This window comes from Eleutherodactylus coqui, chromosome 8 (assembly GCF_035609145.1).
Source record: "Eleutherodactylus coqui strain aEleCoq1 chromosome 8, aEleCoq1.hap1, whole genome shotgun sequence".
NCBI classification, from domain to species: Eukaryota; Metazoa; Chordata; class Amphibia; order Anura; family Eleutherodactylidae; genus Eleutherodactylus; species Eleutherodactylus coqui.
Genome location: NC_089844.1, coordinates 157,122,234 through 157,145,508, shown reverse-complemented (window position 1 = coordinate 157,145,508; position 23,275 = coordinate 157,122,234). Strand labels below are relative to the sequence as shown.

The 23,275-nt window shown below is 43.1% G+C and overlaps 1 protein-coding gene across 1 annotated transcript; it reads right to left on the bottom strand.

Moving 5' to 3' along the window:
• Positions 1-6,423: 6,423 nt before the first annotated feature.
• On the bottom strand, positions 6,424-17,768 carry METRN (meteorin, glial cell differentiation regulator). The gene is made up of 4 exons (XM_066576738.1): positions 17,524-17,768; positions 14,365-14,786; positions 12,377-12,436; positions 6,424-10,589 (listed from the first exon to the last, which is right to left on the bottom strand). Exons 1-4 carry the CDS (start codon positions 17,613-17,615, stop codon positions 10,273-10,275), a joined length of 891 nt encoding a protein of 296 aa, XP_066432835.1. The 5' UTR covers positions 17,616-17,768; the 3' UTR covers positions 6,424-10,272.
• Between the last annotated feature and the right edge of the window lie 5,507 nt (positions 17,769-23,275).

The window sequence follows — 23,275 nt, the reverse complement described above, 5'->3', positions numbered from 1 at the left end:
CACTCTTGTTCACACTGAGCAAAAAGCCGCTTAGCAGTCGTTCCATTCCAGTGAGCTCAAACGGAATGACTAGCGACTACCGAGTGACTTCTTGCTCAGTGCCGTTGGGAGCCATGTGTACACGGGCCGACAGATGCCCAATATGGCTCATTTGAGCAATTATTTGGGTGACTATTGGCTCGTGTAAAGGTACCGTAAAGCTACGCGGTACTGGTTGCATGATAGGACGTTCTCATTTACACAAGGAAAGACTAGAAGCAATGGGATGAAACTAAAACGGAGGAGACATAAATTAGATATTAAACAATGAGGGTGATCAATGAGTGGAACAGGTTACCACAGGAGGCGGCGAGTTCTCCTTCAATGGAAGTCTTCAGAGGCTGAACAGACATCTGTCTGGGATGATTTAGTGATCCTGCACTGAGCAGGGGGTTGGACCCGATGACCCTGGAGGTCCTTCCAACTCTATAAGTCTATGATAATTCTCAGAAGAGTTGCGCAACCCAAAAAGTTTTGCTTCTTCTCTCTGACTTGCCGGCTCGCTGCTGTTCCGGTGCTGCAACTTGGTTTTAAAAACCAGACACATTGCAGACAGGTTGCAGGAAGGTAGCGGTCACATGCGGCTTGCGTTGTAGTCTATGATGGCCACATCTCTTGTGACTCGCGACCTGCAACCAAAAATCCAACAGAAGCTCCATCGGCTGTCATTAGATGTGATGTTGCAGTGCCACAAGGTGAACTTCATGTTGCATTACCAAAGTCGCCATGTAGTCCTGGCTTAATGCTACAGTCGCAAGAAACCCCAAACTGTTGGATTTGCGATCACAAGTTAAAAGTCATACGTGACTTTGCCATCATAGACTACAACTTGCCTGCGACCCGTCTGTGAATTGAGTCCTAAAATATTCGCTAAACAGCAAGTCCCACTAATTTTCTGGTTGGGTGACTCCTCTGGGAAGACGTTATGCGACCAGCATTGCTGTGTAGCCGTACTGACGATAACAGTTTCGTTCTTTCTGGGGTTCCCCTTTAATTTTTGGTACTCTCTAATGGACAGCAGTGTAAAAGGAAAATTCCAGTTCGTCAGGGGTTAAAATCTGCTTTTTCCACGGATGAGTCTTGCAGTGGGAGGAATTCCAGAGCGGAGGAAGACGATGGACTCAGATTTCATGGGAAGCGAGCTGCTCTCGGGCCTCAGAGAGACATTTTTTTTTACACAAATCATGAAAATTGATGCGTGAAAATGTGATTTTTATGTTCGGAGAACTTGGGAAAGTGGAACAAACCTCAAATTGTGCCCGTGGTGCTGCCCCTCCGGGGCCCGGGCTCCCCCTCTGATGACCACGGGAAAATCTTAACCTCCTGCTCCAGTCTTATTTTTCCCTACCATTTCATGTGCCAGATGTTTTGGGCATGAGAGTGTTGGTGGGGGACATATTATACCTCCCAGGTGCTCCGGGCCCCCATAAGTACCGCTCCCACAGCGCTCCTACCCATGGGAACCAACGCTTCTATTACATGCATTATACCCACAATTCCCTGCACTGCTCTCACCTATTATAGATGGGCTCATCCTGAGCCTCCTGGTTCATGAGAGGAATCAGAGCCGGATTATAAGTGGGACAATTATCCTTCACTATCATGAGGCCTTCATTGCCCTGTCCTCATCATGCGTGGCCTAAAGGGGTATTTACCTCCAAGAGGGGCAAGTGCTAGAGGTCCTGTCCTCCGCCCACACCCCCAGTGAGGAACATGAGGGGATGGTGGGTGAGGTTCTATGACCACTAAAGATGAGACACTTGCTTATTTAAATATAGTTAGCCACTTTTTGTATGCTTACGGTATGGCAGGATTATTTAGGCACCATATGGTAGCATTATGGGATATCCTTTATAATCCTATTATCTGTACTGTTATCTCGGCACTATATGGTACTCTTATTTAGCCACTATATGGTAGTATTACGGTACATAGTTTATAGCATTGTTATTTGTATACTATATCCCGTATTCTGCGGCCCTTGTATTGCACTGCTGTTTGGCCACTTCATGGCACTATTTTCCAGATAGCTTGTACTATCACAGTATACAATGTATAGCAGTATTCTACTGTTATCGGGGCACACAAGGTAGAAGTATGGGGTATAATTTATGGCTCTATTTGACCCTGTTTTGAGCCATATACGGTAGTATTTTTAGTATGGCACTGTTACTGTGCACTATATGGCAATATTATTTGGGCTCCATATTTGCACATATGGTGGAATTGTAGTGTAACGTTTATGGCACGTTATTTTGGGCATTATATGGTAGTAGTACATGAAAAGTATGGACCTATTTGTGTACTGTATGGCACTATTATTTAGCCACTTATAGTGTAGTGTTTATGGCACTAAATGTCACTGTTTTGGACACTATGCGGTAGTATTATTAATTGTATGGCATTACTATTAGCCTAATTTTGCTGTATGGCCTTATTTTGAAAATGAAAGGGGGTTCCCACACAATGCTTTCCCCAAGGAGGCTCAATATATGAGAATCTTCTCCTGAGGAGTATGCGAAAACTTGCAGAAAAGAATGAGTGGGCTTGGGACATTCAGCGTCCATGAAAAGGTTGTATGAGAAATGTTGTGGGTCCTGTAACTGCATAGTTTTACTTATGCTCTAGTCACCTCCAGGGCTGCACTTACTATATTCCTGGTTTCCTCTTACCAGTGTGTAGTGCATTGTGGGAGCTCAGTGTTTTTAGATCGTATGACTATCATTTAGGAGTAGATCCAGATAAATGTGCAAAATTGGAAGCAGCTTTGGATGTGACTGGAGTATAAGTCATGCTGTAACTCTAGATCAGTATAAGAAAAGTAAAGTATTTACAAAGTTACTCGGTATCTTTTGTAGCTATGGACTGTGAAATTGTGGCTGACTTTGGTTAATACCGGTGGTGCCTGCCAGATAACTGGCCCATAGAATGACAGGCATGGTGTGCCCTACTTTGGCAGGCCGGTATGTAGGTCATGTCACCACCAGCGCTTCCTATGCAGAGTGTTGGCACAGAATGCACTTCACTCATCAAAGAGGCTGTTGAAGGGGTTAATCGGAGGTCCCCGGGGTGGCATACCAAGGATATCATTGTGCCCCGCTAGGATTTCCAGTCGGTTGCTGCCGCTCCAAATTGTATAGCTGGGAAAATATGCAGCGGCGGCTGAACACAATGGGATGTTTTGGTTTGGACTGGTCGACAGGGATTATCTGTGACAGCCTCAATGGGAATATCATCCATGCTGCCTGCCTGAAGCCGTGCCAACCATAGGAGGCCATACTTCTCATGCCAGAGCCGGCCAGATGGAATACTGCGGCTGAGAAAAGAGCAGCTCTGGCTAAAGACGAACAGAACTACCTGCACTAGGAAATGCCAAGTGGTAGAGGAAATGGCAAAAGGAATGTGGTGATATAAATAAGAGAGAGATAAGAAAGATAGAGACATATATATGAGATAGATAAATAAGATAGATATGTGATAGATAGACATGAGCTAGAGAAATATTAGATAGATAGATAGACATGTGATAGATAGATATGAGATAGATAGATGATAGATAGAGAGATATGAGATAGATGATAGAGAGATATGAGATAGATAGATGGATAGATGATAGAGAGATATGAGAGAGAGAGATATGGGACAGATAGATATGTGATAAAGAGATAGCTAGATATGTGATAAAGAGATAGATAGATATAGATATGAGAGAGAGAGATAGAATAGAGAGATGATAGATAAGATAGATATGAGATAGATAGATAGATAAGAAGTATAGAAAGATAGATATGAGATAGATAAGATAGAGATAGATACATATGAGAGAGATATATATAGATACGAGGTAGATAGATAGATAAATATATAGATAGATGGATATGAGGTAGATAAATAGGTAGGTAGATAGATGGATATGAGGTAGATAGATAGATATGAGATAGATAGATGAGAGACATGACAGAGATAGAATAGAGAGATGATAGATAGATAAGAAAGATAGAGAGATATATAGATAGATAGATATGAGGTATTTATATGAGGTATATAGATAGATAGATATGAGGTATTGATATGAGGTATATAGATAGATAGATATGAGGTATTGATATGAGGTATATAGATAGATAGATATGAGGTATTGATATGAGGTATATAGATAGATAGATATGAGGTAGATAAATAGATAGATATGACATAAATAGATATAGATCGGCAAATAGATTTCAGATAGATAGATGCTAGCCCTTGATGATTACCATGTATCACGTGTTGTGTATATAACGCCTCCCTGTGCCTCACTTTATACAATATGGCCCCCCCTCTTTAATCTTCTTACCAGGAGGCTGCCTTTGATGTGCGGCTTGAGTTATGATGGCAGGATAATAAGATTAAGGGATTATAGAAAAAGAACAATATTTGGCACATAACATCCTAATTAAAAAGTCACTTCCTCGTACCCTGATGGCCGCGGCGTGTTTAACCCATCGGCCCTTCACTAAGACTACTTTCACATGTAGCTGAATTTCTGCAGTGGATTTTGGTGCGGACCTGCTGTGGTTTTTGGCGCGGTTCTCCACACAGTTTTTGCCCTAACTATGGGCAAAATCCATCTGCAGAATTGTAATGCGGAAACGAGTATTTCCGTGTAAGGAGTGTCTCATGGAATGCGATTTTCAGTGTTGGCATTGCCCATGCAGATTGCAGGCATTGCCAGGGTAAAATCCACATGCAGATCCACATAAAAAAAATGTGGATTTTATGGTCTGCTTGTACTGTAAACCGCTGCGATCCCGGCGTTTGTTGTGGCAGATGATGTCATCGGAGATCACGTGACCGCTGCAGCATCACATTCTTGAACTCCTGACATCATGACGCTCAGCATCACATCATCTATCACAGGAGTTTCCGGGACCGCAGTGTCAGATCCCGGCGGCTGCGGAGGGATAAGTATCGCTCAGTGTATTATTTTACCCCAGAGGGTCCTACTGAAAAGGACAACCCATTAACCCTTTCCAATCCACTGTCTGACGTCTGAAGACATTATGATTTAAGGCTGTACAGCTCCGGTGTTGGAGGATGTCCGTCGGGGTTCTCTTACTGTATATTGCCAGCCTCTCTGCTGTCGGAGCCTATCCAACGTGTCACCTCATGCAGTACTGGCTTTAGCCAGCATGTAGCGCTGTTGTATAATGGCAGAAAAAGAGTAAGCCCCCCTAGGAAAACCAGGATACAAATTGGATTGGAAAGGGTTAAGACCGGATTCACACGAGCGTTGCGTATTTGTCCTTTTGTCCTTTTTGCGTATGCAACTTGTGCGCACAAAAAACAGGCACCGATGCTCCCAGACATCGAAATGGCCAAAAGTTTCATGAGTTTAAAATGTTCTCTCTCCCTGCGCAAATGTGCCGGAAAATAGAGCATGCCGCGTATTCTTTCGTGCGACCGAATGGCGCACGTCAAAAACCCATTGAAATCAATGGGTTCTATTTTCTCGCAAATTCTTTGTGCATAGGTACGCTTGTGTGAATCCAGACGAACCCACAAGAGATTGTCTAGACTGGAAACAATTGTAGCAAACCCTCAGCTGTGAGATGTTCTCATTCACTAATAGCAAGCAGAGGTCCTAGAAATGGTGAAGAACACTCAGTGTTGAGGTCGGCGAAGGCCTGAGCAAAAAAAATAAGCTAGGGGTCAAAGCAAGGTCAAAACTAAAGTTTGCCAAGGGTCACAATCCCCAAAAATTGTTAATACAAAACATACTAGGGCTTCCAGTCTTTAACAACGCGCCTGATTATCAGAATTTCTGGATTATTGGGGTACTTTCACACGGAATGGAATATTTCACAAGACGCAGTGGAATATTTTGCTGTCCAAATTCGCACCAATGCTGAATTTCGGGATTTGAGAATCCGTCTTAAGACCAGCGGATTCTGGTGGTAGTTTTTCAGCACGGCGGAGGAAGCGCCCTTGGATGTCAGACCAAAGTACTGAATACAACTAGAGATGAGCGAGCGTACTACTCGAGCGAGTAGTGCCTTATGCGAGTACCTGCCCGCTCGTCTCTAAAGATTCGGGTGCCGGCGGGGAGCAACGGGGGAGAGCGGGGATGAACGGGGGGGGGGGGGGGGAGATCTCACTCTCTCCTCCCCGCTCCTCCCTGCTCACCGCTCTCCCCCGCTGGCACCCGAATCTTTAGAGACGAGCGGGCAGGTACTCGCATAGGGCACTACTCGCTCGAGGAGTTTGGCTTAGCGAGTACGCTCGCTCATCTCTAAATACAACCCGTTCTGTCACCACCGAATTTTCATAGGAATTTGATCGGCGAGATCATAGATCTAATTTTTAAAAATCTGATTTTTAAGAGAAAAAAAATTGACAAAAAAATAGCTTTGATAATTTTTTTTAATATAAAACACACACAAAGACATAAAAAATAACATCAAAAAAATGCATTGACTGTACAAGACATTTACATCACACATATGTACAAAACGTCCTACACATTTACAAGACCCGCCCCTCCTCCCGCACCGTCACGGCCTGTTTAAGTCGTTTTCTGTGGACGGTACGGAGATTAGAGAGGCGATGCAGTCTGGCAGCGATCCAGCTATTGCATTGCAGCAGATTCCAAAAAGTTCCAAAAGCCTCTGAAACGTCCGTCCGGCTGATCTGAAGGTTACAGACTATAAAACACCCATCATAAAAAGTTCTAAAAAGTTCACAGCCTGGAAAAAATGAGAAACTTTTTTTGTTCACGGTGCCGCAATCTAGAGAATTATAAAAAATATATATTTTCAAATTAATTTAATTACGTTTTTTTTGAGAATTTCCATATCAGCGCTTCCTGGATAATATATACTTTTTTTAAAATTCTAGCTTAAATCTGGCCGCTATGAGCAGCACCACAGCAGTCTTGTTACACAGGAGGCCCAATAGGGCGTATTTACTTAGATCAGCGTCTCGTACGCCGGTCTAAATAAAGTTTGTGTCGATGTAAGTGTGACAAATATATTAACCCTTTCGAATCCACTGTCAGACATCTTCCTACATTCTGATTGAAGTTTGTACAGCTCCAATGTCAGAAGACGTCCAACAGGGTATTCTTACCATCTATTGCCAGCCACTCTGCTGTCGGAGCCTCTCTGGCGCACAGCTTTAGCCAGTACATGGCACTGTTGTATAACAGCAAAAAGAGAAAGCCTTTTAGGAAACCCTGAATCCAAAATTGGATTGGAAAGGGTTAAGATTTGGCGTATCTGTTGGCACCTCCGTGCACCAGACTGAAATCATCTCTAGCTACGAGCTGGCCTAGGGTTCCAGCCATGATTTAGGCCAAATTCTGGTGTATACTATAGTAGTAATGCTAGGCCCCGACGACTTAAAAAAAAAAGTTATGGGCCTAACATAAATCCTCAGGCCACTTTCACACGCAGTGTCGGCAAAAGCCGTGATTTTGATTGCGGCGTTTTGCCGCAATTTTACCACCATTTTCAAACCCAAGTTACTGTGTTCATCAGCGGTTTTTAACGCACCCCATCATTGTAATGGCTGATGAGGTGCGTTAAAATAGAGCAGAGCGCACTCAAAAATCGTAGCAGTATTAAACGCCACGTACGAACACAGGTCTGCCAGGCCCCATTGAAATCAATGGGAGTGTTCTACTGCGTCATTCAAAATGCCGCAGTCATAAGCACATGTGTAAGAGTGGCCTTATGGGTATGTTCACACGGGACGGGTACGCAGCAAAATATCCGCCGGGCAGTTAATAAACCGTCCTGAAGTCCACAAGACATAATATTGTTGTTTATTGTGGATTTCGTTGTGTTTTTCTCCGCTAATGGTGCGTTTTTCGGTGCAGATTTTAATGCGATTTTGATTTCCGTTCATTTATGCGATTTTCCTCCATGTTACTATGTCTCTAAACATCGCTTTCATGTTATCGCTGCTTTTCAGCAACATTAAAATCCACTCCGCAAGCACAATTGCGCAGCGAAAATTTTATGCTCCTTGTAGACGAAAAAAATCACTAAAACTGGAATTTGAAAATGCTGCGGATTCCACGCCGGACCTTCCGCAGCACATCTGTCCCATGTGAATATAGTCTATTGTCAACATTTTGCGCAAAAATTGTTCCTTTTGACACCAGAATTCAGATTCAAAGTAATAACCTTTTTTTTTTGTTTATGCATTACAATGCAGACAATTTTTGAAAAATACATTTTTCAAATTCATTTTAGTGCAAAACTGTTAAAAAACGTCAACATCACCGGAGTTGAAATCTGATTGGATGCTGTGATCAACACTACCAGCATGTACAGAAGGCCCAATACTCCTTATACCTTATAAATATCCTAATAAAGGAAGGACAACTTTCAGCCTCCACAGAAATTAAAAAAAAAATCTTAAAAAATAAAAATCTAATTTTTTTTTTGTAATTCCAACATACTGGCTGACTGGCTACAAGCCCAGAATCTCAGCTTTTGGAACAGTTTCCGCAATTTTTTACTTTTTCAAATTAATTGCAAAAAAAAAAGAAGAAAAAAATTGCAGGACGCCGTAGCTGCTCTGGTGGGGGGAGCGAGATCACAGATCAGTTATTTCCTGGGGAAACATTGATTTTAATTAATTCCCTGCTGAGCAAAAATAAAATAATTAATTGTATAAACAATATTTTTGACTTGTTGCCCCCATAAACCTACAGGACAGTATGAATAGCTATAAAAGAGAAAAAATTACCCAACTATTGGATACATTTCACAAAAATAAAAAATTCCAATTTTGGTATCGTAAAAAAATATATACATACATTTAGTGCACATTTCAAATTAAAAAAATAAATAAAGCAAAAAAAAAATGTAATATAAATTTATTTTTGAGAGTCAACTCTCTAAAGGTAAAGCAGGGCCCTCCCTGGAATAATTATGGTGACCTGATTTATAGTGAATTGATACTAATTTACAGAATGTACTCCATGTTTTACAGGTCCTATAGCATTTTCTAGGCACAAAATTACCATTTTTGTAGAAATGAGGCACAAAAGGTTCATGGAGATAATGCAAATATCATATGATTGTTATTCCACTGAACAGGCTGACCAAATACTACCAATATCCTCCACAATGTCCATTGACGACATTCATAACTGAAAGATAGAAAACCAGTGAACATTACATAGATTACATAGGGCAGACCTTGAGTTTGATGTTGGCCCTATAGAGAATTGGGGCCCAAGCTGCCGCAAAACCCTTTCCAATTTAGGTTGTGAACCTTTGGCAGTGACCTAAGGGTCATAGCGTTTCAGTGATGGGGGCAAGCAAGTGCTGTATCGTCCTGGGATGGAGGTGTCATGAGCTATAATCATTTGGAGGAGGTCTTAGTTTTCTTTATATTATGTGGCCCTCTATATATGCCCCTCTAAAGGCAAAATATACTAATGATGAGGTTTGTAGGGCATTAAAAAAAAAATTCAAAAAGATCCTGCCACCACCACAATAACACCAGGTTAAAGCAGAATGGTGTAGCGCCAGTCATGGTTTAGTATCCTTGTGTGTTGTAAGCATTGCCAACCAGTGGCCGACGGTCACTATACCGCTGTATTTTTCCCTTTTTAGTGGTCTCATCAAGAGAGAGTGTTCAGAGGGAGCTGAGAATGGAGCACCCAAAGTGTTAAGTGTTCATCACGAGCTGCCATATAGAATTTTTTTATCTTGGAAAATACATACAATTCCACCATCTTGGAGGTGGGTGCATGTCTATCATTTTTAATAAGTATCCCCGAAAAAAATTAAGGGAGTATAAGAACTGGCTCAGTTCTCAAGCAAGTCTTTCAAGGAGTGCAAATTCGAGAGGGACGAAATCAAAAACGTTTGTCCAGAAGAAGACTCCATTAAAAGGTCATGACGACTCACTTACTTGTGAATTCACAGTACTGGAAATGAGACAGTCCATTGCTACAGTCAAGACACCACCTAATCTACATGTCATATATCTTAGTCCTTGGATCTTTTTAAGGTCTTTTTGGTAAAATATCCAGATTGGCACCTGAGCTCTTCTAGATTGTGTAGCACGTGTAGATATTTGGAGGGTCCTACAGACCCATGTTGGTGGTATCATAAGGTTGTGAAGGCTCCAGATACGAACAAGATGGTGGCTTTCGAATTTTGGCACATTGGACTTCTTCCTCATAGAGATGCCTTTTCATCGATTGGGCGATTGTCAGCCATTACACTGACTTCAGTCCAGAGATATCTCACATGGGTTTGTATGGAGCTTTGTTGCAGATTCATAAATTCTTTTGAAGTCTTTGTAACGAGGGGCACAGCCCAACCAAGCGTCACCAAAGTGTACCCAACCCATGAAAAGGAAGCTGCCTGGCCCTGGTTTGACCCCACAGCTGATAGGAGTCCTTATTTCACCATGGGACCTCAGCGAGTGACCTCTAGACTGGAACAATGTGAACTTCTGTCGGTGGACCCTGGTGGCACTGATCCCGATCACAGACTCTTGTAGTTCGTCATTGTTATCAACTGACTTGATATTGCCACGAACAACTGTGAGGAGAAAAAGGCAAAGGATGAGCTCAGTAAGTCCCAGCTAATGTAAGGAATGGTGGGACATGTCTTGCCATCTAACAAAATTGCCTTTTGTGGGCGCTGCGTTACTTTTTATGGTGTGGATTAAGGACCCTTTTACACGGGACAACCAGTCATGCGCAGATACTTTTACACAGGAATGAGCATTGCTTAGTGAATTAATCGGAACTGGCTGGAAATCGTTTCAGCCCGGCTACCTCCATTCACAGTAAGTGGATGACTGTCCAGTTTTCCTCATGCAGAAAACCGAATGACAGATCTTGCCGTGTAACTAAACGACAAACGAGCAGCGAATGAATTCTGGTTCGTCATTCAGTCCAGGCTGCATTTACACTGAATGATAGTCGTTCAAATTCTCTCTGGATGCCGGAATCCAAACGATGTATCGGCCCGTGTAAAAGGGCCCTAAGGCTTAAAGTTCGAGACTGTACTTCTGCAGGTTGATATTTTTAGCATTGCCTACTTTGAACAGGCTAAGGCCTACACTCGGATGAAGACAAACTTTTCCCCTGAGGCACCATCACCAAGGAAACTTGGTCTCCGCAGACACCCCTTCCCCACAGACAGTCTCTTCTTGCTCTTTATTAGGATGCAGCAGGGGGCAAAGTAAGCTTAGGTAAAGAGGACAGATGAAAAAAGTAGGCAATAGGGGGTTGGGGAAGGACTGAACGCTTCACTGGGTCATTATTGCATTCCTGCGAGTCAAGCCAAGCCCCTGAGTTAAGACTATAAAACATGTTACTCATGCCAGAGGGCCTTGACAGAACCAACTGACTCCTCAGAGTTAAAGCTCATTTAGAATGGGCAGTCACAACTCCTAAATATCAGCGGGACCAATTCCAAGTTTTCGGATCAGGGAAGTAGACGACTGCATACTTACTACTCAGGCTATACCCTACTTGATCTCATCCTTACTAAAATGTATCAGACTAATGATTGTCCATGTAACTTGTACTATCTTACCTCTCTACCAGTTTTAATGCAACTTAAAGAGGTTTTTCGTTGTTAAAATTTTTTTAAACATCTGGCCATAACCAAAAGAAGCAATACTTACCTCTCTTCTTCCCTTGGTAAGTAGTCCAACGGCTCCCCCGGTCCATGTTTACAGTGGAAGTCTGGTTACCACTGCAGCCAATCACAAGCCACAACATTACCGCCTGTTCTCCTGGCATCAGCACTCATATCCTGGGTACCATGATGTCAGAGTGTCGAGACAGTGATGCTGTGAACTCTGATTGGCTGCAGTGGTCACCTGACTTCCGCTGTAAACATGGATCGGGAGAGCTACAGGAGCCAATGTACTACTTACCAAGGGGAAAAGAGAGGTGAGTATTGCTTCTTTTGTTCTTTCAGGTCATGACCAGATCTTTACATTTTTTTACAGTAGGACAACTCCTTTAAGGACATGTGAGCATCATAGTGTGAGGGTCTATCTTTAAGGACCCCCTATATGACCCAGAACAGAAAGCCACTCAGTGGCCAGTGCAAGAGAATTGATAGGACAGCCATGGTTTTCCCTGGCAAAATCAACTGAGAGCAGGACATGTTCACCCAATAGCCCATATTTAGGAAGGGGTTGGCACAACCCCTTTAACAGCATTTTAAGATCTCAAGGTGGTTCCACACTTTTGACTCGCCCTATAATATATAGCAAAATGAGAATATATGGAAGTATCAGAGTTATTGGGGTCATATTTTAAATAGGTCCTTGGAATTGACATGCAGGCAAGGATTTATAAACTCACCAAAGTCACTAGTGCACATTGCCATCAGGATCTCAGTGTCGTTGCATGGCCGGCAGGCACCTAATAAAAGGACAAAACAAAAGAAAATGTAAAAAACTGTGAAAACCAGGAAGAAAGTGAGAACGAACTCCTTTACACACTTTCAATTTTCAGACTTCCCCCCAGCATCTCCTGGATCTGTAATTTGTAGGCTTGTTTAATTGTGAATGCAGATATACCCTTTATGTGAGGTGGAAGGAATTTAGGTTGTTTTTAGTTCTTTTTTAATTATGTTTTCTAATTTTGTTTGTTTCAATTTATTATAAAGAAATGAAAAGAAAAATATTTTAAAATTTAGAAATAAGACACAAAAGTTATGAATTTTTATTAAGTTTAATAACTTTTTTTAAATAGACTTCTTTATTATAATGATCTCTATGTTCATCTAGCTTCGCATCTGGTTGAGTTTGTAACTGAGAAAGTTCCAGTGATGAAAATCCAAGTTGTCATGGTAACCTGCCCCTCCACAACTTCTTATCTCACTAATTAATGGGGTTAATGGTTATGTCCTTAGGCCCAGCAGGACACTGCCCTGTTGTTTAGAGAGGGAAAGGAAGAAGGGGGAAGGGAAGATACTTCAAAACATTTCTTTCACCCCACACCAGACCCTGCCGTGACCACTGTGGCCCTGCCTGGACTTCAAATACATTTATTGACTAAGATGCCATAAATTTGCAACACAGATGTGGATGAGAAATCAATCCCCAGGAGCTGAAATCACAGTCTCACCCAACACATACAGGAAACTGGACACATAGGGGACACATTAAGAGGGACCTAATCCAGTAGTGTCATTATCCTGTACCCCAAGTGTCTGTGATTGTCCTTCACCCAAAAAGTCAGCGTTTTATTGTCCTGTACTCTAAGTGTCTGCTTGTCATTGTTCTATTATCTAAAGATCAGTTTGACATTATCCGATACCCCAAGTGTCAGTGTGTCTTTAAACTGTACCCTAAGTGTCATTGATCTATTCCCTAAGTAATAATGTGTAATTATTCTGTACCCCAAGTGTCTGCTTGTCATTGTCCTGTACCCCAATTATCAGTGTCTTATTGTCCTGTACCCCAATTATCAGTGTCTCATTGTCCTGTACCCCAATTATCAGTGTCTCATTGTCCTGTCCCCCAAGTATCAGTGTCCCATTGTCCTGTACCCCAAGTGTCAGTGTCCCATTATTCGTTACCCCAGTTGTCAGTATGTCATTACCTTCCACCCTATGTGTCTGCCTGTCATTGACCTGTACCCCAAGTGTCAGTGTGTCATTAGACTGTACCCCAAGTATCAGTATATAATTATCCTGCACCCCAAGAATCAGAGTGTCATTACCCTGTCCCCCAAGTAATAGTGTGTCATTATGCTGTCCCACAAGTGTCAGTTTGTCATTGTCTTGCACCCCAAGGGTCAGCATGTGGTTGTCCTGTCCCCCAAGTATCAGCTTGTCATTATTCTGTCCCCCAAGTATCAGTGCAAAATTATTCTGTACCCCAAGTGTCATTGTGTTGTTATTCTTCACCCCAAGTGTTATTGTGTCACTATCCTGTATGCCAAGTATTGGTTTGTCACTGTCCTGTATGTCAGTCTGCCATTATCCTATCCCCCAAGTGTCAGTGTGTCATTATCCTGTCCCCCAAGTGTCAGTGTGTCATTGTCCTGCACCCCAAGTGTCAGCATGTCATTACCCTGTACCCCAAGTATCAGCGTGTCATTGTCCTGCACCCCAAGTGTCAGTGTGTCATTATCCTGCACCCCAAGTGTAAGCATGTCATTTTCCTGTCCCCCAAGCATCAGTGCCATTGTCTTGTACCCCAAATATCAGTGTGTCATTATTCTGTACCGCCAGTACCAGTGTCATTGTGTTATACCCCAATTGTTATTGTGTCTTTGTTCTGGGATCACCACTTCCTCCCAACCACCCAATATTTTATTTCACTGACTTCCACATATCTTACCTTCCATGCTCAGCTTGTTGAGTGGTAACGCCAACCGTCCATCCCAATCCCCCCTAAGTTCATAGCGGAAAGCTGAAATACGTCTACTAATGTCCTGGTGAGGAGTGGCTTGTAAGAATAGCGCCACCTTCTGGTGTGGCAGCCATGTGAAGCAATGAACCCTGGAAAGCATGGACGGCTCTCCCTCAGACATCAGCAGCTCCAGCTCTCCTTCCTTTTCCAGATATAACTGAGCCCCTCGAAATGAAGCTGCTGGCTTGATACAGGCTGTGAAGTGCCTGGACCCTGGTCCTGAAGATGCCAAGGGAAGGCGGGGTGAAAGGCTGAGGCGAAGGGCTCCCGTTGGGTACAACCATTCCACTATGCCCTCTGCACAATGTAATGACACTTGTTCTACTGTCTTTAGCTCCAGGGACAGCCCACTGTAGAGACAAAGGCAAAAAATACTAAATACCATTCATGAACTCAGTTTTTTGCTCCTAGGGGGCGCTGCTGCATTGTAAAATCAAATCCTGCTGCCTAGATAGTAATACCTTCCTGGGAAATAAGAGGTTAATTTTACATCCTAATCCATGCTCTGATCTGCTGGGAAAAGCAATTGACCCCGCGCTTGTAACCCCGGGCCCTATAGAGCTGTTAGGTCTGAAATTGGGTAAAGTCTTCAATGACAGACATCCACACAGCAGCTGGATGCAGCCTTAAAGGTACGGCGCAACAGATGTTAGGGGTGTGCTAAAGTGAAAGCTCTTAGTTTTGGGACAGCATCAACCGGGTAAGGGGGGGATACTCAACAGCTAGTTGCATCCTCCTATTAAAGGGGCCACCCATGTCCATGTGCATTCTTCATGCTGGACCGGCCTGATGCAACTTGGAGTCTATTAGACATACGTATGTCGTTGAGTGCTAAGCACATTTGGTTGATTCTTAGGTCACTCACTAGGGTCCCTGGAGCCTTGTAAAGGTCCTTAATAATACTTGAGCTATAGTAAATCATCGAATGTATTGTACAACACTACGGAATACATCAGCCCTTTACGAATAAACCAATTAATTACATAACGACTTCTGTCAGGTGGTGGAGCAGCAATTGGAGATGTTTCAAGGAATAAGTCTCATCATAGTATCAATTATCTATTGATTTGTATGGTAGGCTATGAAAATCATACAAGGACTCCACGCGTTTCGTAATGATATCCCTGATGGGTGGCAGCCAATATGGCCACCATGAAAAGGTCTCATAAGGGTTATCACTGCTTCTTGCAACATTCATACTTCATAGAAGTAAAGCTCTGATACTTCCATTGATATCTATGGCAAGAAAAGGGAAGTCATGTGACTTTAAAGGACATCCTGAGGTCACATGACCGACCCGCAGTGGTCACAGCCAACAAATAACCCTACTTGAGGGTCCAAATCTAATTGAAGCAACAGCATCCTTAACTATCATCTCACTTCCAGATTGTGACTGAAGGAAGGGTACAAAACAAACGGCACAGCTCGAAATGCGTTAACAAGACGTAGCAAGATTTAGGTTTGCATGCTGATCTCTGTTTTGGCCCAATCTTAGTGTTAGCTTGATTATTGAATGTCATGTATAATTTATGTTATATAAGCCACACTGTAAGGTATTGGGGCCTCTTGGCTTTCGGAGATTGAAATGCGCTGTTCAGGCCAAGTAGAGCAAGCGATGTGTGTGGAGAACCAGACACTGTTCTCCATCACTGCGACTTCCGCCTTTCTGGATATAACACCATCAATTCCAGTCGTTGCAAGATCTATAAATAAAATAACCGCTGCTGATTGCTTCCTGACTGAGCTAACGCGATTCTTGGACACCATCCAAAACTATACCCACGCGTCAACATTCGCTTCCGGCCAAAAGAGTTTGAAATCTAACATGACTCCATTCTATCTCCATCAACCATGACCTAAAAACATGACTGAGAAGGGTTAATGGTCACTCGGCACCGCCTGTCCTCAATGATCTATCACAGCCTGAAATGTCTGTCCTCCGGAAGGTCATCAGGTGGCTGCAGCAGACAAAATGACTTCCAAAGAGCAAGACGTCATACGCAGAATAAGTTTTCAAGCACGACCGACAAAAATTAAGATCAGCTTGAGCTTGCAACTAGTTAGAACCGCGAGGAATAACAAATAATCATTCATGGGCTCAAATTTTGATTGGTCGTTAATGGTCACATGGGATCATTAGCAATTTCCTTATGGAAGGCATGTCAAGATCTACAACTTATATGGATAGGTCATCGAAAGGTAATCGCCAGGAACCTGCCTTCTGATCTCCGGCGATGAGCTGTTCACGCAGCTGGCGTTCAGTACCGCGGGACCGGACATCGTCATAGGTTTTAGGAGTGGAAGTGCCATAGCCGGCTTTACCCCCATTGAAATATATGAGAGCTGAAGTTGGCTATTACACTTCCACCTCCGACACCGGCGTTGGGACGCGGAAGTGTAATAGCTGTTTCAGCTCCCATTGATGTCAACGGGAGTGAAGCCAGCTATGGCACTTCTGCCACCAACCCCTATAACGATAACTGGCCCTGCTGCAATGACAGTCGGCTGGGCGACTGGCTGATCGTTGGAGATCCTGAGCAGTGGGTCCCCAGTGATGACCTGAGGATAGTTCATCAATAGTTTTTGCTTGGAAAACCCCTTTAACTTCCCGGAGAGATGCAAATAGGTCACATGAAGGAGTCACACAACTTTTTGAAATCCTCCAAAAGTTTTGAAACTTGAGAAAAAACTTCCATCACAATCCAATGGGCGCCTCATCACGTGACTATTGATGGTGACGACCGTTACATCTGCGCTAGATTTATTATAGGCCATTTTTGTTTCTGTGACTCTGTATAAAAAATAATATATACAAAACCTTGCAATTTTTTTTTTTTAAAACACATGAAAAACTCTAGTAAATTAGTAAAAGTTACCAACTACTGGCCACAATACGGTACTGTAGTTTCCATATATAGCGTAATAATAGACCTAACACTAATATTGCCAATCTGACCGTTGTGACATTGATAAGCAGTCACTATTGGTACTGTGAGTGTCAATGGGAATATACAGTAGGGTGCAGATCACAGCAGAATATGAATGGTAGGTCCACCTGCGGTGGCTTCAGCTCGGTAGAGGTCTTACCTGCCCCTCCAGTTGCACTGGTTCTCCGGAGAGCTAGCGATGACGGAATGAAGGATCCCAGTAAGAAATGTCCAGACGTATAGGCAGAGCATCTTTAGATCGTGTCCAGGATGGAGCTATGCACATCTAGAACATGGCCTTCTCCTGCACAGTCCCTTTAAATGTCCTCCAGCCATGGGCACAGAAAGATCCTAGAGATGATGATGAGACCCCCCTCATATCCAGAATACCTCTACTCTACTCTGGGAAATCCTAGGAGAGGACATAGGGAGGGGGAGGGAGGGCGACGAAGAAGGCTGAGGAATGTCCAGCCCTCCAATGAGCAATGGCCAGTACAAAACTTGCAGCCAATAGAAAGAAAGGCAAAGAGTAGAGAAGTTTGGTCCCATCCCCCTTCACATGGGTAACAAGAGAACAATGCAATTAAAGAGTAAAGAAGGTTGGGGGGGGGGGGTACAAGTATCCTTCTCCAGATGTTCTGCAACATTGAAGTGGGTTTAGGGGGTCTGGAGAATGCCCGCTGTCCTGGCACAGAGCACAGCTTCTAAGGATTTGACATTTGCCATAACACAGCTTGTGGGAGTTAGTTCAGGAAAGATCCAGTGCTGAGGGGGAGGGGGGGGGGGGGGGGACGTCTACTAGCAGTGACTAGAAGTAATTATTAGATAGATATGAGATAGATATAAAACAGATAGATAAATATGAGATAGATAATTAGATAGATATGACAGATAGATAGATATGAGATAGATGATAGATAAATAGAAATGAGATGGATAATTAAATAGATATGACAGATAGATAGATATGAGATAGATAGATATAAAACAAGTAGATAGACAAATATTAGATAGATAGATAGATAGACAGATATGTATGAGATAGATAGATAGATAGATAGATATGAGATAGATAAATAGATAGATATGAGATAGATAAATAGATATAAGACAGATAGGTAGATACAAAGCGCTGCGTAATAAGTTGGCGCTATACAAATACCAAGATTTAGATATGAGATAGATAGATATAAAACAGATGGACAGATATGCGATAGATAAATATTAAATAGATATAAGGGCTCCCACACACTTGCAATTGCATTTTTTGTTAACGCGATTGTCAATGGGACTTTCTATTGTTAAAAAACGCACGCAACTGCGTTTTTGGTGCATTGCATTGCGTTTTTAACATTAGAAAGTCCCATTGACAATCGCGTTAACAAAAAACACAATCGCAAGTGTGTGGGAGCCCTAAGACAGATAGATAGATATGAGATAGATATAAAAGATAGGCAGATATTAGATAGATAAATGGATATAAGACAGATAGATGGATATGAGATATATAGATATGAGATAGAAATAAAACAGACAGATATTAGATAGATAAATAGATATGAGATAGATATAAAAGATAGATAGATATCAGATAGATCAATAGATATAAGACAGATGGATAGATATGCGTTAGATATCAGATAGATAGATATAAAACAGACAGATATTAGATAGATAAATAGATATAAGACAGATAGACAGATAGATAGATAGATAGATAGATAGATAGATAGATAGATAGATAGATATGAGATAGATAGATAGATAGATATGAGGTAGATAGATAGATAGATAGATATGAGGTAGATAGATAGATAGATAGATAGATAGATAGATAGATAGATAGATAGATAGATAGATATGAGATAGATAGATAGATACATAGATAGATAGCTAGGTGATAGATAGATATGAGATAGACAGATAGATATGAGAGAGATAGATAAATATGAGATAGCCAGACAGATAGATAGATAGATAGATAGATAGATAGATAGATAGATAGATAGACAGACCAATAGATAGATAGATAGATAGATAGATAGATAGATAGATATGAGATAGATAAATAGATAGATAGTTGTCCATTGTCACTTGTACTGAACCTGCATTCTGCATACAGATCTGTGTAGTGCAGGGGATGTGTTGCAGTATAACTGGCCTTTCATGACTTAGGGAAAGCTGGGTAATCGGCCCCTATTAGAGCCATATTAGTTGTAACCCAGCTTTCCCGCATGCAGATGTTACTTAGAAATCTATATCAGAATGGGTCGACTCCAGAATGTAGATTTCAGCCGACTTCACACTATTTTTTTAACATTGCTAAAAACTAAACAATCCTTGAATTTTAAACATTTTCCATGGAATTTTTTTTTATTGGTGTCTTTTTGGGGCGTTTCTTATTTTTTGACATGCATTGTGTTTGGAGTTTTTCAGGTCCTACAGAGAACCCTATGGAGAACGTGCCAGACAGTAAATGTGTACTCAGGACCTATTGTGAAGCTGTGTGACCGGCTGGCATTAGTTCGGTGTGACTCCCATAGTGATACAGTGACATCCTCCTGCTGCCATCACTGGGGGGTCATGTATAAGTTGTATTACAGGTGCCGGACTTCGCGCCTGTGGCTGATTTTGTTGGTATAATGAATTGGTGGGAGGTGTGAGGGTTGGCACCTTCCTGGCATCCCTACCTGTGAAATGTCACATAAAGACACAGGAGGGCAAGAACACCATAATTACAAGGACTGTCAAAGGCCATACAGCACAAGATATCCCTATGTAACTATATGTAGCAGGGTCTCCTAAGGGTAGCACATGGCAGAGGGGTGCAGCTCTGCCCCCTAGAGCTCCATATGATAAGACCCCCGGGCTCTTCACACCTCATGACTTCACCCTGCAGACTGCATTGTCCTGCGCAGCCACAACTCCTCCATTACTCATTAAAGGCCCATTACAGTGACAGCCCGCCAAGATGCAGGACGGGGACAATGCATGGCATTCCACAAAGGGGGAGGGGGTAAATACTTTATACAGGGGTCACCAGTCTGAATGCAGCTGCAGTGTCGTATTTACATACATCAACCATTGTCTCATGCATTGTATTCCTGAAAGTTGTCCCTGGACGCCTACAGGGGAGAGAGTGTGAATGTCCAGCAGGCATGGGGGGCAATGGAATCCAGCAGGTATAGGGGTGTCACTGAGGTTAAGCAGATATAGGGGTGACACTGAGGTCCAACAGGTATAGGGGGAGCACCGAAGTCCAGCAGATATATGGGGGACACTGGGGTCCAGCAGGTATAGGGAGAGGGGGGCAATAGAGTCCAGCAGGTATTGGGGAGTACAGGAATCCAGCAGGTATAGGGGGGACACTGGGGTCCAACAGGTATAGGGACAACTCCAGAGTCTAGCAGGTATATGGGGGACACTGGGGTCCAACAGGTATGAGGGGACACTGGGGTCCAGCAGGTATAGGGGGTACACAGAAGTCCAGGAGGTATATGGGGGACACTGGGGTCCAACAGGTATAGGGGGAGCACAGGAGTCCAGCAGGTATAGGGGGGACACTGTGGTCCAACAGGTATAGGGGAGCTCCGGAATCTAGCAGGTATATGGGGGACACTGGGTCTATTAGGTATAGGGAGAGCACCGGAGTCCAGCAGCTATATGGGCGACACTGGTGTCCAGCAGGTATAGGGGGGACACTGGGCTACATCAGGTATAGGGGGAGCATCGGAGTCCAGCAGATATAGGGGGGACACTGGGGTCCAGCAGGTTTAAGGGGAGCACTGGAGTCTAGCAGGTATATGGAGGACACTGGGGTCCAGCAGGTATAGGGGTGACACTGGGGTCCAGCAGGTATAGGGGAGCACAGGAGTCCAGCAGGTATATGGTGGACACTGGGGTACAGCAGGTATAGAGGGTACACTGGAGTCAAGCAGGTATATGGGGGACACTGGGGTCCAGCAGGTATACGAGGAGCACTGGAGACCAACAGGTATAGGGGGGGACACTGGTATCCAACAGGTATAGGGGGAGCACCAGAGTCCAGCAGGTATAGGGGGGACACTGGGGTTCAGCAGAGATAGGGAGAGCACTGGAGTCCAGCAGGTATAGGGGGCGGGGGCACTGAGGTCCAGCAAGTATAGGAGGACACTTTATTTCAGCAGGTATAGGGGAAACACTAGGGTTTAGCAGGTATAGGGAGAGCACTGGAGTCCAGCAGGTATAGGGGACACTGAGGTCCAGCAAGTATAGGAGGACACTGGGGTTCAGCAGGTATAGGGAGAGCAGCAGATTACAGCAGGTATATGGGGGACACTGGGGTCCAGCAGGTACAGGGGAGACTCTGGAGTCCAGCAGGTATATGGGGGAATCTGGGGTCCCGCAGGTACAGGAAGGATGCTGGAGTCCAGAGGTTAGAGGGGAGACACTGAACTCCTGCAGACATAGGGGGAGCATCGGAGTCCAGAATGTATAGGGGGTACTGGCATTTAGCAGATATAGGAGGATACTAGATAGAGTCTAGCAGATATAAAGGCACAGATTTCCGGTAGGTATAGGGGGATACTGGAGTCTATCAGGTATGGATGGCACTTGTGTCCAATGGATATAGGGAGATACTGGGATCCAGAAAGATTAGGGGACAATGAAATCCAGGAGTTATAGGGTAGATACTGGGGTCCAGAAGGTATAGGGTGCACTGGAGTCCAGTAGGTATAGGGGGGATTCTGAAGTCCAGCATGTATAAAGGGGCACTGGAGTCCAGCAGGTATAGGGGGGATTGTGAATTCCAACATGTATAAGGGGGCACTGGAGTCCAGCAGGTATAGAGGACATAAATGTTATCAGTAGATTTAGACTAGAAAAACACATCTAATTGTGAGGTATCTATTCAATGCAATGGCCCTTGTAGGGCAACAATAGGCAAGTGGACCCAAGAGGTCATCCGATGGTGGGGGTTGAGGGAGGAGTGGAGGCACAAAGTGGACAAGTTGGACTTTCCCAATCTGAAGCTTAAAACTACCTGCCCATCAATCAATAGGACTGGACCGGTGATAACCGATGACCCTGAAGTCCCAGACGTTGACCCCTAATGCACTGCAGAGCCATGAGCAAATCTGGGATGGAGCTCAGGCCCATCCCCCGCAGGATAAATAGAGGAAATGCAGCTCTCCGACTAGTCCAAGTCCTGAGGAAAGAGCACGTTACAGGGGGCCAAACGGCAAAACTGAAGCCTCATCCAAAGCCGGAGACATGTAGAGTTATTCCATTTTATTCATCCAGAAAGTGATAAAGAACAACCGCAACATCAGAAAGGGGTGCTGCGCCGGACGGCAGCGTGACGTCCCTGTGGTGTTGTGCTCGGGCGCCATCGCTTTTACTCATTTTCGATGAAAACAATGTATTTATTTAAAATTTCTCCATTATCTATCTATCTCATATCTATCTATCTATCTATCTATCTATCTATCTATCTGTCTCATATCTATCTATCTATCTATCTATCTATCTATCTCATATCTATCTATCTTCTATCTATCTATCTATCTATCTATCTCCTATCTATCTGTCTCATATCTATCTATCTATCTATCTATCTATCTATCTATCTATCTATCTCATATCTATCTATCTATCTCCTATCTATCTATCTATCTATCTATCTCATATCTATCTATCTATCTATCTATCTATCTCCTATCTATCTATCTCATATCTATCTATCTATCTATCTATCTCATATCTATCCCATATCTATCTATCTATCTATCTATCTATCTATCTATCTATCTATCTATCTATCTATCTATCCATCTATCTCACATCTATCTATCTATCTATCTATCTATCTATCTCATATCTATCCCATATCTATCTATCTATCTATCTATCTATCTATCTATCTATCTCCT

Excerpts from the sequence above, each read along its gene's own strand:
- METRN (XM_066576738.1), bottom strand. The coding sequence starts at position 17,615 with ATGCTCTGCCTATACGTCTGGACATTTCTTACTGGGATCCTTCATTCC. Across the intron at positions 14,787-17,523 it reads CAGTGCAACTGGAGGGGCAG|TGGGCTGTCCCTGGAGCTAA; the intron begins GTAAGACCTCTA and ends TTGTCTCTACAG. Across the intron at positions 10,590-12,376 it reads AATGTGCACTAGTGACTTTG|TTGTTCGTGGCAATATCAAG; the intron begins GTGAGTTTATAA and ends TTCTCCTCACAG.